General features: G+C 31.5%; 3 protein-coding genes across 3 annotated transcripts; 2 read left to right on the forward strand and 1 right to left on the reverse strand.

The window, feature by feature from the left end:
- Positions 1 to 6: 6 nt before the first annotated feature.
- On the forward strand, positions 7 to 1,749 carry LOC18600810 (chaperone protein dnaJ C76, chloroplastic-like). The gene is made up of 6 exons (XM_007031485.3): positions 7 to 117; positions 190 to 367; positions 529 to 715; positions 847 to 953; positions 1,044 to 1,254; positions 1,343 to 1,749. Exons 1-6 carry the CDS (start codon positions 26 to 28, stop codon positions 1,471 to 1,473), a joined length of 906 nt encoding a protein of 301 aa, XP_007031547.2. The 5' UTR covers positions 7 to 25; the 3' UTR covers positions 1,474 to 1,749.
- Positions 1,750 to 1,886: 137 nt separating this feature from the next.
- On the reverse strand, positions 1,887 to 3,738 carry SIRB (sirohydrochlorin ferrochelatase B). The gene is made up of 6 exons (XM_007031486.3): positions 3,615 to 3,738; positions 3,312 to 3,529; positions 3,164 to 3,225; positions 2,797 to 2,907; positions 2,599 to 2,691; positions 1,887 to 2,255 (listed from the first exon to the last, which is right to left on the reverse strand). The coding sequence occupies exons 1-6, from the start codon at positions 3,659 to 3,661 to the stop codon at positions 2,154 to 2,156; spliced, it is 633 nt and encodes a 210-aa protein (XP_007031548.2). The 5' UTR covers positions 3,662 to 3,738; the 3' UTR covers positions 1,887 to 2,153.
- A 5,327-nt stretch (positions 3,739 to 9,065) lies between these two features.
- LOC18600812 (Core-2/I-branching beta-1,6-N-acetylglucosaminyltransferase family protein) lies at positions 9,066 to 13,926 on the forward strand. The gene is made up of 11 exons (XM_007031487.3): positions 9,066 to 9,662; positions 10,010 to 10,123; positions 10,909 to 11,009; positions 11,153 to 11,224; positions 11,821 to 11,902; positions 12,052 to 12,132; positions 12,410 to 12,448; positions 12,565 to 12,630; positions 12,989 to 13,138; positions 13,369 to 13,497; positions 13,670 to 13,926. The coding sequence occupies exons 1-11, from the start codon at positions 9,420 to 9,422 to the stop codon at positions 13,709 to 13,711; spliced, it is 1,119 nt and encodes a 372-aa protein (XP_007031549.2). The 5' UTR covers positions 9,066 to 9,419; the 3' UTR covers positions 13,712 to 13,926.
- The last annotated feature ends 1,861 nt before the right edge of the window (positions 13,927 to 15,787 follow it).

Below are 15,787 nucleotides of genomic sequence, written 5' to 3' on the forward strand. Positions count from 1 at the left end.
CCTGAAAAGGACAATAAAATCAATAATGATAAGCTGTGGAGTTCCAATTTACCAATTCTCAGTCCCAAAATCTTCTCATATTTATGGCAAGTTCAACCCAAACAAGTCTAATTCAAGGTAATTCCATGCAAATCTTTCAAATCTTTTGTAAACTTGCGGAAAGTTATATGATTGTTTTTCTTTGTCAAGGTGGGGGAAGAAATGGACTGAGATTAGATGTTGCAACCAAAGGGTAGGAGAGAAGGCTAGAGCAAAGAAGAATTATTATGAGTTGCTAGGAGTTTCTGCCGATTCTAATCCCCAAGAAATAAAAGAGGCTTACAGGAGGCTGCAGAAGAAGTATCACCCTGATATTGCTGGCCAAGAGGTCCAAACTTTTGCTTACTATCTCTTTGATCTAAGTGTTTTCCTCCTCCTGATTGGAAATGCTAGATTAAGGTTGACAGAAGTTCTATGGTCTATTTCTTATGTTAATGGTTTGGATTTTAATGGAGTTAACTTGTATTGTGATGGGTTTCTTTTGTTTAGGGTCATGAGTATACTCTAATGCTGAACGAGGCTTATCAAGTGCTGATAAAAGATCATCTGAGGAGAAATTACGATGCTTCCATTGGTCCAATCAAAGTACAATTTGGAAACACTGTATCTGGTTATAGCTCTTGGAAAGGGCCGTTGAGACCCCAAGCTTTATTTGTTGATGGAAACGCATGCATAGGTTGTTCTTTTACCCCGTTTCAAGTCACTTATATTGCATGCTATGGTCTAAATTCCAGCCTCTATTGCCATGCAGATGGATTATCTAGGTAATGGATGAATGTGTTGCTATACAAATTGGTTTGTTGGCAGGTTGCAGAGAATGTGTCCACCATGCAAGCAACACATTTGTAATGGATGAAGCTCTTGGATGTGCACGAGTTAGAGTTCAATATGGAGACGATGATCAGAAAATCGATGTAAACAATATGTTGAGTTAGAATCTGTGTTCTGCATCATAGCATCAGTTTGTTTTAACTGCTTATAGGGATGCTTGGAAAATTTTGCAGGTTTCAGTTGATTCATGCCCGGTGAACTGCATCCATTGGGTGGATAGAGAAGAGCTGGCAGTGCTTGAATTCTTGATTCAACCTCAGCCGAAGGAAGGGTATGGCGTATATGGAGGAGGTTGGGAAAGACCTGCAAATGTATTTGTGGCAGCTAAGGCTTTCAGCAAGCAGTTAAAACAACAGGCTGAGGCTGAAGGACAACAAAGAAATGGTATGACTTTAACCTCTACATTAATGAATTCACTATTTTCTATTGTTTATGATATTTGTTTAAGTGAAGTGATTCTTGACTGCTGCAGGGAGAGTGGCAGTTGATGAAGAGACCCCTGCTCAAGCAGAGGCTCGAGCCAATGCTAGCATGAAAATAAGGATGGAAAGGTTCAGCAGAATTTGGAATAACTTAAAATCATTTTTTGGCTCACATATATGAGATTGGAAGTGACATATGCAAGACAGCAAAAGAACATCTTCAATCTTATTATCCCCTAGAGCAAAAAGATGTCACTCAAATGTAAATAACTGGAGCATGATATAGATACAGAGATAGGACCAAAGACAGATCTGCTTCATCGTTGTTACCTCTATTTTGCATATATGAACTGCATACGTGGTAAATGGAGGACTGTGTATACTGCCTTAGTTCTAACATCTCTCTTTCAATCTGTAGTATGCTGTTCTCTTTCTTTTCTAGTTTCAGAAGCTGTCATCAATGTGGCCACATGATCTTAATCTAGAGTTCTTTATACGGAATAAAACATTACACAGGATATTAGTGAAACTATGTTCTTTCAAATAGCAGGTCAATAGAAACAATACATCATTATGATGGTGAAGTCAGCTATGAAAAGTGAAAAGGATGTGAACTTTTATACCAACAAATAACTTAATCTGTATTGCACATAAGATTTTACAAATCATGTTTGGTTGGTTGCCTGGAAAGGAAGAGTGGCATAAATTATAGACAGAACATCCAGAAAGATGGGAAAAGAATAAAATTACAATGCAACAATTTGCATTAACCTGTAACTCCTATGCTAAGATCTCCACTTTCACCAAAATGGGAACCCTCCCAATATTCAATCCCAAAAACTTAATTTTTACTTCCATGAGTCAATAGAGCTTGCACTTGCTTGTTCCGGCACATGCTGCACACTCATCTGCATCTCCTGCTACATGGCTCAAGCAGTGTTTGATCCTATCATTCACAACATCCTGCAATATAGAACAAAATTTAAAGAAGAAGATACTTCACAGTCAGGTAAAAGTAACATAACATGAGAGTGAAACTATTCATGACAATGATAGTAGATCAAGAAAAATCGAAAAACAAGACAAGCAAAAAAAGAGCAATTCACTTTTGATGTTTGAGCAATAACAAAGAAAGTTTCACAAAAGTCCTGTACTTAATAATATATTACAGACTCCTTTGTCTCAAAATCTTATTACACAAGCTAAAGGCAAAACTAACGACCATTTTGAAACGTAGCAGGAGGAAAATATACAAAACTCATACAGAGTCTATGGCAACCAATGCAAAAAATAAGAGAGTTCATACCACAAGCAGCTCGTGCAGGCCCAGTGGTGCAGTTACCATATATGATACACCAGGGTGCTCTTTTGCAGCATCAGCAGTTAACAATGGGATATCCTGCAAAACAACATGGTATCATACAGCAAAATGGTATTAACCAAACCTCTTTAAATGCTACATTTGTTCTTTGTCAAGTTATCAGATGCAAATATAATGAACTACCTGGTACCAATGCCTTCCAGGGAAGAGAAAGAATGGGCTTACAATCACGCGATTTGCCCCACTCTGAACACACAAACCAAATGCATCTCTTATCGATGGCTCTGCCAACTCCTAGTTACATGTAACTGAAAATGTAAGAATTCAGTGCCCCATATATGCTATAGCATCTTAATAAGCATAAAAGACATGACATCTACTTCAAAACACCGAATACAAAAACACATCAAATTGCCTTCTAACAGAACACATTCAAACTGGGAATTCCTCTAGCATTCACGGTTAAAAAGCAGTAACTCTTTTTCACTGAAGAGAAAGAATTTACTACAACGAAAGATAAAGGTCCAGTAAAAAAAGAAAAATGATTTACCATATGAGCTGGCTCAACGATTGGGTACCCGGTTTTGTCTCTAAACATAGCTACAAACTCATCTGGAACTCATTAAAAATGAAAAATAATTAGCAAAAAGAGATACAATTACCAGTTTAACCAAAAATTAAGAGTGTATGAAGCTTACTTAACATAAGATTCGATTCTCTACGGCGCGAGCCATGGTCCACGATGATGACTCCATCCTTTGCACCAACCCCATTCGGGAACTGTTTGTATCCGCCATTCTCGAAGCTCAAACTAGACCTTGCTGAGAAATTTCTGCTTTTTGGAGGGACCCTTTGAAAATCCGAGGATTTGAGGGGTCTCCATGCTGATTTTCTTACAGGTTCATTAACAGAAGAGCTGCAATTTGAAGGACTTAATTGAAAAAACGAAAGAGTATAATTTTTAAAGAAATGAAAGAAATATCAATTACAGCTTTTTTTACCTTTTAAGGGTGAGAGTTTGAGGGATAGATAACAACTCTATCGACATGGTTGCAGCCAAGCCAGCTTTCGAGGACGTAGTGAAAATGCTTTGAATATGAAGAAGAAGGAATAAACGACCCCGTATCGGAGATGAATTCTTTATTTAATTTTCTAAGTCTCCCATTTTTATTTGTTGATATGGGCCACAAGAAAACTCCAGCCCAACTCTTGGTTGCTCTTTAAGTTAGGGATAATTGAGTAATTATCTAATCTAATGAGGAGATTTGAGGGTTGTGGGTTGGGTTTTTAATTTTTTTAATTATTTATTTTTTAGTCCAACTGTACAACGAGATCGTTTTTGCTCTTGTTAGTTAAAATTTTGAAAAAAAAAAAAGAAAGAGAGCAAATGAGAAAAAGAAAGGGGATGTAAGAAAATTAAAATAAAGGTTTTAGAGAATAAAAATTTAGGAAATTTTTAAAAAATTATGTTTATATTAAATAGAGAGTTGACAGTAAATATGAAACTTTTTAATACTTTTTAAAAAAAGATTTTATTTAATATAATAATTTTAAAGTATAATATCTAAAAAATCCTTAAATTATTTAAAAAAATTCAAATAAGTTTTTAATTTTTTATTGTATTCAATTAAACTTTTATATTTTTATTTTGAGTCAAATAAACTTTTATAACTAATTATTGACTTATTCAAAATTTTATTTTTTATTTTATGTCACATAGCATGCTGACATGTTATAATGGATGATGACGTGACATGTTGATATGGTATGATGACATAATCAAATGATATTTTTTACCTTTCATATCAACGCCATATAGACCTAAAATAGTAAGTGACATTTTAACCAGTGATAATTAGTCAACCATTAATCATAAGAGCTTATTTGTTTCAAATTAGAAGCATAGAGATTTAATTGAATGTAATAAAAGAATAAAAATTTATTTTAAATTTCTTATATAATTTAAGAACTTTTTTGAACATTGTATCTAATTTTAAAGAATAGTCGAAGGCTTTTCTTTTTCATTACCATCATCGTTTACTTAGAAATGACTGATAGGGTAACCTTGAATGTTACGGATTCTACATCAATAAGAGATAAGGTAGGTTTTAAGCATATAAATATGGGTCTTCCACTACTTATCAAGAGTGTCTTTTGGATTGGAAATGTGAGCTCAAGATTTATAGGTTTACTTAAACTATTTTCAGAGTTTAAGACTACATGAGGTTGGGTTTAAGTATTGACTTGTAACATTTGGTATCAAAGTAGATCCAGATCTTCACTAATGGGGGACCCCATGAGAGATACAAAGATCGAGGTACATAATAAAAGACATCATCGAAATCTATATAAAAAAATAAATTATAATATTGTAAAATATTTTTAACAGAGTAATAAAATTAAATAATAAAATTATCTTTAACAACATTGCAGAGTGCAATACAATCTTACATTACAGTGGTTTATTATAAAATAAACAATACAATATAATTTAATTAAACACATTAAAGAAAATGTGTTCCCACCTCCCTCGTCCCAAACACTATCTAAGAGCATACATATATCTTAACAAGACTATATATAAGTCCATCATTTCTTTCTTTTTCTTTGTTCTCCATCTTGCTATGTTTGCAAATGAATACTAAAGTTATGTCAATAGATATATTTAAATTCCCTTAAATTGTTATTTTATTAGTTAATATTTTTTATTTTAGAAAATAAAAAATGAAGAGTACATTTAAATATAAGAAAACTTATTTTTTTAAAATTGAGCTTTTATGAATAACGATTGCATATTTTAATTTGATAAAAAAATTATAGTATATAATTAGATTCAGTAATTGACATGTATATATTTTTTCTCAAGTAAATAATTGGATTCAAATTTTTTTAACTTTTAATGTAAAGAAAAGATAATTACATTTTAATTACTATTTTAATATTTATTAAATATGACTTGATATTTAATAATAACTGTTAAAAAACCAAAAGAAAAAAAAAGAGAGAAAGTAATAACCATATAGAAGAGGCTTTCCACAATATTGTCAAGTGTCAAGTAAGGAAGGCCCAAAAGATTCAATAATTAATATATATATATATATAAGTAAATAGTTTGATTCAAATTTTTTTAACTTTTATTGTAAAAAAAATTATAATTATATTTCAATTGCTATTTTAATATTTATTAAATATGACTTGATATTTAACAATAATTGTTGAAATACTTAAAAAAAAGAAAAAATAATAACCATATGAAAGGAAGGAAGCCCTTTGTGGCTTTCCTCCTTTGTTGAATTAAAGAGTTACTTTGAGTTGGCCTTACCTGTTTCACTTCTGTTTGGAAGTGGTTACTAATAAAGAGCGTACACAGCTCTTCATTTATCAGTTCAACATGCAAGCTATACTTATGGCATGTGAGTCCCAATAATTGCTTAGGTCAATCATGAAAGAGTCATTAAATTAATTTATTTCCCTTATGGAAAAAGTAAAAAAATAAACATACCGTTGGAATAAAGAAAGCCTTAAAAGAGTTGTACTTATAACTTATGCATCACCTGCAATAAATATATTCTTTATATAAAAATAAATTTTTTATCACCATAAAAATATTTTGATGCAAATGAGTTTCCATTTGATAATAATCGATTAAATTATACGTATTAAAATATTATCCAAATTTTGATTTTGTCAAACTCTTTGATTTTGTCCTCAATGTTATTTGGATCTAAACGCGATGATCTTGCAGTCAATCTTAAACACGAATAAGGATTTGAACCAACTGGAGTTAAAAGAATACATATTATATTTTTTTATATTTTTTAAAGATATTTAAGTAAAAAATGTTAATCAAAACATTTTGATTATATGATAAATGTAATAAGATCATAGTTACTTGTACATAATGACTAATTATACGATGGTTGCTTAAAATTTCCTTTACATATTTCAGATGATTAAGTGGTGAGAAGCTCTAGACTTGTGTGGAGCTAGCGGATCAAACTTAGGAGTTGACTTTGGTATTGAGATATTTATCGATTATTTGATACTTTATGAGATTTAATGATACTTGAGCTTCTATTTGATTTGATTTACTTCTCTTAGAGACTATACCATCCTTTGTATCAGATTCAGGATATCATTTTGAGTTAAGAGAATTTTCAATGAGATTTTATTTAACTAAATTTCTTTCGTAAATATTAGAAGGAAGATTTCATATTATTTTGGGGAATCGCTCTAAAGGAATATGACATTATTTCAAGGTAATATAATCGTATTATGTCTCGATTTTAAGACGTAATAGGTTCATTGTTATTATATAGAAATATTTATCAATTAATTTTTTCTAAGATAAATTTATTAAAGCATTGTTACCTTAATTGATTATATATATATATATGTTGGAGGATTGAGGTGAAACTTATCATTGTGTTTATATCTAAAACACTACAATCCAATACTATTAATTATTGAAACTTTAACATTATAATGATGGAATATAATTATTTTTTGAGGGGTAAGTAATTGACTTTTCTTCCAAACTTAGCAGGAAAACAAAAATTGCCAACAACAAGCAATGATATCTTATTTTATATATGATAATATCTTTTTCATTTTAAGTTAAAAGTTTCAAATTTAAAGCATTAGGGACAGGATAGAGATAATTATGCAAACAGTGATGGATCTAAGATTTTAAATGAGAGATAATTAAAAAGTAATCATACAAAATTATAAATTTATATATTTCAAATTTTATATATATAATAATAATAATAATAATTAAAAATTAAAAAATTCATAGGTGACAGTCATCACCATCTCAACTCCGCCACTGAGTACAAGAGAGTTATTCCACATTATATTACTCAACTCATTGCATTACCAAAGGGACAGAAGGGTGTTGATATTTGGGTAACATAAGGACGAAAATGGAGGTTGGAAGATCACTGTATGGGCATTGATCAAACGATTTTGAGATGGGGAGATGGACAAGCCTTAGGCATTACCCCACTTAGTAGTTGCGTTTCTTTGGGAATAATGAACCACTTTGACCATCGTTACATGGTATAAAATATTATAAGGTCCTCAACAAATAAGTCATTATAATTCTGTAACAACTGGTTAGTTAGCACTTCTCTTTCTCTCACCATACTATTTTTTTATGTTATTTGCTTCTCTCAGCAAATCATCTCAGCATTTCATCAAATTCACCATGAATCCCTCAATTTATTTATTTATTTCTTCTTTTTTATTTCATCATCATTAATTCTCATCATAGCAAAGCATAGCCTTAATGTCATTCTTAATTATTGCTTTTCAACTTTGATTTTAACCTTTAAATCCAACCATATCTAACAACATGAAGAAAGAGAAGATAATAAAGTCATCCCCTAATTCTTTAAATTGTAGAAACAATAACAAAGAAAATAAATATATATTTACGCGCATATATATATATATATATATATCTTAATTTATTATAAAGGGATGAAAATTAAGAAAAAGAAAAAAAATTGGAAATTGATAAAAAAAAAAAACTAGAATGTTGGGAAGCCTTCATTTGATCATTATACCCTTCACTAGAATGTTTTGCAGACCATAAAGATAATAAAAAAAATTGAAGCAATAATTAAGAAATATGATGTCAAATTTGAACATTTAAACTAAAAACAACCATTGTTACTTAAGAGATGAAAATTAAGGATTATTATAAGAAAATTATAAATCAAAGATAAAGTATCTCATAAGTATTCAAGTGTTTCACTTTCGAATGAATTCACACTTTATTTTTTCTAAAGAAGAATATATATATATATATATATATATATATATATATATATATATATATATATATATGAAACCTTTAGGAGTTTTTCAGAACTATAATATTTTAAAGGAGAACATGTTAAATAAGGAACTTAAGTACCTACAATTCCCTGTTTAATAATTTGTCAATTATTAACATAACTCTTTTACAGTGTCACCAATATAATTAATCATATATGTCATAAATAAATAAATACACACTAAAATATAATATATGTGAGACAATAATTAATATAAAAATATAGTTATTTAATTAATAAAAAATAAATTTATTTTTTAAAGGTATGTGTCTAATAGTTATGTAGGTGAAAAATTCCCCTTGGAAGCATACATAAGCAATTGGATTTAGATTAATTGGTCCATTTTTATGACAAATTTATGGTTTTATAATAAATAAATAAATAAAGAATCCTTTTTTATTAAATAAGATTATAAATATGTGAAAATGCTTTGTATAAGGTTATAGTTGTAGTAGGTTGATAGTATTTTTTTTAAAAGAGAAAATTTGAAAGAAAAAAAAAATAAACTCATTAAAGAAAGTGTGAGAAAATGAAAGCATCAGGAATGACAGCGGTATATTGAAAAGGGGTCTGATCTCCAACATCTCACGCAAACTTTTGTAAAAGGTGAAAACTCTCTTCCTTTACGAGTCCCACGTCAGAGGGGAGACTTCCCCAGTCCTCCACTTGAAAAACAAAGAAAAGCCCAGCTCACTTTCACTGCTCCACCATTTCCACCGCTCTTTCTCTCTCATTTCACTTCCTATCTTTTCCTTTCGTTTCAATTCAATTCAACTCAAGAAATCAGAATCTCACCTGAAACTTCCCTCGCAATTTTCCTCCAAATTTCTCGGGATTTCAGCTGAAATCTCAACCAAAATTCAACTAATTTGGAGCTACACAAGATTACACGAGACAGTGACTAGAAATGGTGGGGGTGTTGAAGTGAGTGGGAGAGAGAGAGAAAAAAAAGAGGAAAGAAGGATGAGTGCGATGAAGCGAAAAGCGGTGCAGCAGAAATCGCAAATTAGATGGAAGAGGAAGGTTTTGGCGGCGCTTTTAGTGGCGTTCTGCCTCGCGAGCTTAGCGTTGATGGAGACGCAGTACTCTCGAATCGTCTCGCTGGCTTCCTTACGACACCGTTTCGCCGTCAAGCCGAAGATCGCCTTCCTTTTCATCGCGCGGAATCGGCTTCCTCTTGATATGGTTTGGGATGCTTTTTTCAAGGTACTTAAATTCATATAATTGATCATCAGTTCCTTCTCTTTTATTTTTTATTAATTATTCATAAATTTAATTACTCCTACTTAATATGGGCGTTCTTTAACGTGCTTTACGGTGTTTCCAATTTTAGCATATATGGATAAAGTTTGTGTTCTTTGTTTCTTTTTGTTTTTGTACAATTATTAAATACTTAATTAGATAAATATATTACAGATTTGAAAATGGAGAAACTATTACGCCTCTTTCGAATTATGATCTTAATCATCATAATCATCAAGTGTTAATACTTTTTCTTTTAAGGTTTTTTTTTTAAAATTTTTGTTCATTTGTTTTAAATATTTATTTTGCAGGGAGAAGATAACAGCTTTTCAATTTATGTTCACTCTAGGCCTGGCTTTTTGTTCAACAAGGCAACAACAAGATCCTCTTATTTTTTGAGTCGGCAAGTTAATGACAGTATACAGGTTAAATTTCTACCATGGAATCTTATTTTAAAACTATAGTCTCTTTAGAAATTTGAACATGTTTTGATTGTCAAAGCTGATTCATGCTTCATTTCGGTGTTTATTTGTGATATAAATGTTAAAATAAACTGATAGTGATCGAGTGTGCTTATATTATTTGTTATAATGGCATTTGTACATGACACATCAAATCATGATTTACGAGTGGTACAATTGACATGTTGAGAAAGGATTATGCAATAAATTTTCCTTGTAAATGACTGTATGAGACCTCAAACTCTTTGGAAACACTACACTCTGTCACCAAAGCCACAAACAAACCATCGTGGTGCCACCTTAAGGTCACTGTTGTTACATGGACTTGTGTGTGGGCCTGCATGTGCACGCATATTTGCCATATGAAATTATCAACTTGTTTACTATCCTTGATTACTTGGAGTTGTTTTTCAATTGCCATGAATCTCAACCTTTAAGCTTTTAGGACTTAAGGTTAGTTAAGCCTGAAAATCTGAGGATAGAATATTTCATAATAAAAAAAAAGTCCGGGGGAAAAAGTAGAATCATTTGACATGTTAACATTAAGACGGGGTTGTTATACTGACAAGTTTGTTGGTGTATGTTGTGTATATATCTGAAATTATCATAAAGCCTTTTGTTTGAAATAAATTTATGCATCCAATCATAATCGGTAGCGTAATGCTTATGAAAAACTGATGATAGAATGTGACCTCTAAATTACTGTTATTGTTGATATGATAAGATTTAGTCCTTGCGTTCTATTTCAGGTAGATTGGGGAGAAGCAAGCATGATTGAGGCTGAGCGTATATTGCTTAGACATGCATTGACAGATCCTTTCAATGAACGCTTTGTTTTTGTCTCAGATAGGTGAGGATTGATTTGTATGATTATTGTGCAGTTAAGGTGTTTCTTTTTTTTTTTTTTTAATTATTTTCGGTTTTGAAGTTAAGAGGACACTATTTTGAAACTTTGTTATCTAACAATGCTTCAGTTACTTGATTTTTTCTCAGCTGTATACCACTTTACAACTTCAGTTACATGTATGACTATATAATGTCAACATCAACTAGTTTTGTTGACAGGTTAGTAGGCCTTGGAATTTTATTTTAGTATATGAATTTCTTGTATATCCATTTGTTATACAAATTGGTGACTAAATTTTGGAATGCTCAAATGGTTCTTGAAAGAGCTTAGTTTTATGTCTCCCATAGAGAGAAATGGTGATTTAACTATTAATTTTTGGCTGCATGTTTATTTCTTATGTATATTTGCCCTGCATATTTGAAAGCTGTTGTGTATTGCATTCTGATGCTTTCTCAACAAGCAATAAAACTTGAGACCATATCAAGAAAGTAAATCTTTTTATGTTGTTCCACCTATAATATGTATTTTCTGACCCCAAATAGTTTTCTTCATGAAGACCTTGCTCGGGGAATAGATACTAAACTGAAAATGAGTTTGAATCCTTAAGTCTGACCAGCTTTTAGATGCCAATATTATTGTCCAACAGTTCTTCTGTTTCCTGTTAACATAAACTGAAATCAACTGGTTAATAACTTTTATATAAACTTCTATGCTGCCTTCTCAGTTCTTGTAGTATTTTGCCGTACACCAACCTTTTAGCTTAAATGGATTTTAAGATTGTCTTTCTCTGAATGTTCAAATGGTTTGTGAGCAGCTTTGCTGATACGAAAGAGGGTCGCTATAACCCAAAAATGAATCCTATTATTCCTGTTTACAACTGGAGGAAAGGTTCTCAGGTAACTGTTAGAGTTATGTGATTAACATTTTCCTGATGTTTCAATCTATATTAAAGGAAATGTAAAATAATATGAATAGTTTGAATGTTAGCTGCAAGAATTTTGTGGTGGATTGACTATATTCATCTTATGATTTGGTCATCTTGCAGTGGGTTGTGCTGACTAGAAAGCATGCAGAGGTTGTTATAAATGATACTACAGTCTTTCCCATGTTTCAAGAACACTGCAAGGCAAGTTGTCATGTGTTTATGAATGCTGGCCCTTTTATAATTTTTAAGAAGATCATGGTCTTTGTAGTCACAAAATGATTTCAAGCTAACATTAGTGCTTAGACAATGAATATTACAAAATGGATGGTTATTAGCAAAGTAAATCATTTTTCCTTTTCTGAAATATACTTGGGCCAATGTTTTCACAATGTAATCAAGCTAATTATTTTCTGAGAAGTTTTCTTGGTTGTTAAGGATCTGCTATTTTCTCATACTTTACCTGATCAATATTATGCAGAGGAGATCATTGCCAGAGTTTTGGCGAGATCACCCCTTTGTAAGTATGAATATAGCATATTGCTATATATCTTCGCTACTATTTCAAATGCAATTTGAAAAAAGTTTCTTGATACTTCTAAGAGGTTTAATAGTTGTAATTTTTATCATGTGCAGCCAGCTGATCCAGCGAAGGAGCATAATTGTATACCAGATGAACATTATGTTCAGACATTACTTGCTGTAAGAATTTATTCGAACCCCTCCCCTCACCCCCTCTATCTCAAAGTTTGCAATTGCTGGTTCTAATGTGCATGAAACTTTGCAGCTGATTTCCTTTAGAGCAAATCAATATGTTGTTCGGAAAACTGCATATGTAAACTATTTTTTGGTTCTCATATATAGAAGCAGCCTCTAAAAGAAAGTTAAATTTTGCTAATTTCCTTCCTTTTTGTGCAGCAAGTATTTCAATTTTCAAGTTTGTACATGAAACTTCTTGAAAGGCATTGAATTAAAGTGTTAATGATAGTGCTTTTGTTATTCCTTCTTTTTGTAGAATTATTTATCTCTTTGTAATGCCATTCTCTTTCCAAACATTCAGCAAGAAGGCTTTGAAGGAGAACTCACACGCAGATCATTAACCTATTCTGCGTGGGATCTTTCAGCATCCAAAGATCGTGAACGACGTGGATGGCATCCAATGACTTATAAGTTTTCTGATGCCACTCCCGAGCTTATTAAATCTATAAAGGTAACTTTGCCATTCCATTGATATCCACTTCTCGAAATTCCTTTCAAACCTAAAACCGCACACAAAATGATATTTAGTAGACATTTAATGCTTGCAATTTGAATTCAACATATGCATTGGAGACTAATTTGAAGAAAAGCTCATCAATTTTATTAAAATTGAAGTGTAAATTATTGTATTCCATAAAGTGATGGAGGCACAAACTAAATGAATTTTAATGACTCATGCAGGATATTGACAATATCCATTATGAGACTGAAAACCGAAGAGAATGGTGTAGTAGAGAGGGGAAGCCATCCCCGTGCTTCCTTTTTGCGAGAAAGTTCACCAGGCCCGCTGCTCTCCACCTTCTTAATCAGGTAAGTTTCAACTTTACACAAGTATCATAGATGTTGAATAATGCTAAGAAAAACCAGGCATTGCTAGGGGCAGCCATATCTAGATATCTTTACCATGGATGCCCATTCTGCGTTTTTGCATGCCTCTAGAAGTAGCCTTAGCTTATATGGTTCATATTTTTCTGTTGGACAGTCGGTTCTGGGAGCTCGCCGTGGACCAAAAAATGAATCTTAACCATGCAAGGTACTTTCTATAGTAAATCTAAGGTTAGGTAGCATTTGTTAGGATTAACATGTTGTATTTTGTGGTTAAAAAAAGATAATAATGGAGAGAGCTGTAAATTAGATGTGGAAAAGAAATCAAAAGAGTGTTGTTGTATAATAAAAGCATTAATTTTTTTAGAAAAAAATACAGACAATAAAAACGAAAATATCATCGTGTTATAGTTACTTTATTATTTACTATTACGACGGCCCGTAGTTATTCGCTAAATTTGAGAATTACCATTCTTTAAACGAGAAGAATTTTTCAAGGCTACAATATTGTAGAGGTCGGTTGTGGGGATGGAGGCTTAACTATCAGCCCATCAGGAAACTCGAATTATTGAGTCACAGAGTGAGGGGAAGGTTAAGTTTGGAATTAAATATCGAGGAGGCCCAAACTTAACAACTTTTTTAGGTAGTCAGCTGCGGCCCATTAATTGGAGGAGCATTTTAATTTCGTAATTAGCAAATATTAAAGATGTACGATTATGTTACTACTAGGATCCAAGCATAACTGACATGTGTACTAACAAATTATTAGAACTCTGTAAACGGTTGATTTGGTCTGAAAAGGTTGAAAATCGAGGGAATATCTGAATAAATAAAAAATCAATCAAGTACGGTTGGTTTGATCGATTCCCCTTCAAAATTGAAATTTTAATAACACTTTATAATTTTATAAAATTAAAGCATCTAGATTATATCATATATATATATATATATAATTTAACATTTAACATCGTACAAATATTATCTAATTAACATTTAACATCTAACACAGTATATATAATCCATACCAACTTAAAACAAAATGAATTTAAGTGAACACTCAACGAACGTTCTCAAAGAAAGAGTAATACATACGGATATGGTTGAGTTAATTATTATTAAAAAATAACTATTCGATTGATTAGATTAAAATTTTAATTATTAAAAATCGATCTAATAAATTAAACCAACTGAATTTTAATAATCAAATTGACCATTGATTGAATTGATCGAGCTCAATTAACTTCAATTGATTTGTTCAAATGGAATCCATTTTGCTTAACCCTTAATTGTAATAATTTATGCCGAAATTTCTCAACATTCAGAAAATGTTAAAAGGTAAAAAGGAACTCAAAAAGTCAAACCTGAATTTAACATGCAATGAATTACATGGTGGGGAGTTGGAAGTTTCATGGGTCTGATATTAGTGATGTAATTAGTGTGGTTCCCATTAATTGCTCCTTAAATGGGACAGTGAACAGTGAAAATAGCTTTGAGAAAATAATTAGTCACCGTCCCACAACTCATTAAAGCAATCTTATATAATCCTGATTTACTCATTTAACACACACAAACACCTCCCCCCCACCCCCCATTAAATAAGATTGGACGCGTACAGCCCGAAACATCAGCACGTCACTTGATTTGATTAATTTTAAAGATTTAAGGACCAGTCACCTTCCCTGGATTCACCGGCACTCAACAGAAAGAATCTTATCCTTTGCAATTAAAAGCTCTCATGAATTGCACTATGCCCATGTGCTTCCCCCTACCCGACCTGAAAAGAAGAAGAAGCGCATGGCATTCGGCCCCCATGCCCATGTCCCTACAATGCTGCCTTTAGCCATGGAGCTAATTCCACATCTAAAAGTTAACTTGTCATAAAATTATCAATTAAATTTTGATTTTAATCTATTTTTTCAAAAGCTTATTCACATCACAAAAGAATTAATTTTTCAAATCACATAAATTCTTATAAATATCATAAAAGTTTCGTAATTTAGATCATTTTATCTTCACCAATTGCACACGATATATATTACAATGTTTTTATAATGATTGATAGTTTATTGACATAATATTTTTAAAAATTCAAATAAAAATGTATTTAATCAATTTTTTTTATTTTGCTTACATAAGTTGTTTATAACAAACTGTCATTAATTAAAATAGTACTTGTTATTTTCTATATCGCGTGAAGAGAGAAAACATCATTTGATCATGTAATCATAATACAGCAAGATGTCAAATTAACACTGTATGACATAAAATAACAAAT

Source organism: Theobroma cacao, chromosome 4, assembly GCF_053813885.1.
Source record: "Theobroma cacao isolate CCN51 chromosome 4, ASM5381388v1, whole genome shotgun sequence".
In the NCBI taxonomy this organism is placed as follows: domain Eukaryota; kingdom Viridiplantae; phylum Streptophyta; class Magnoliopsida; order Malvales; family Malvaceae; genus Theobroma; species Theobroma cacao.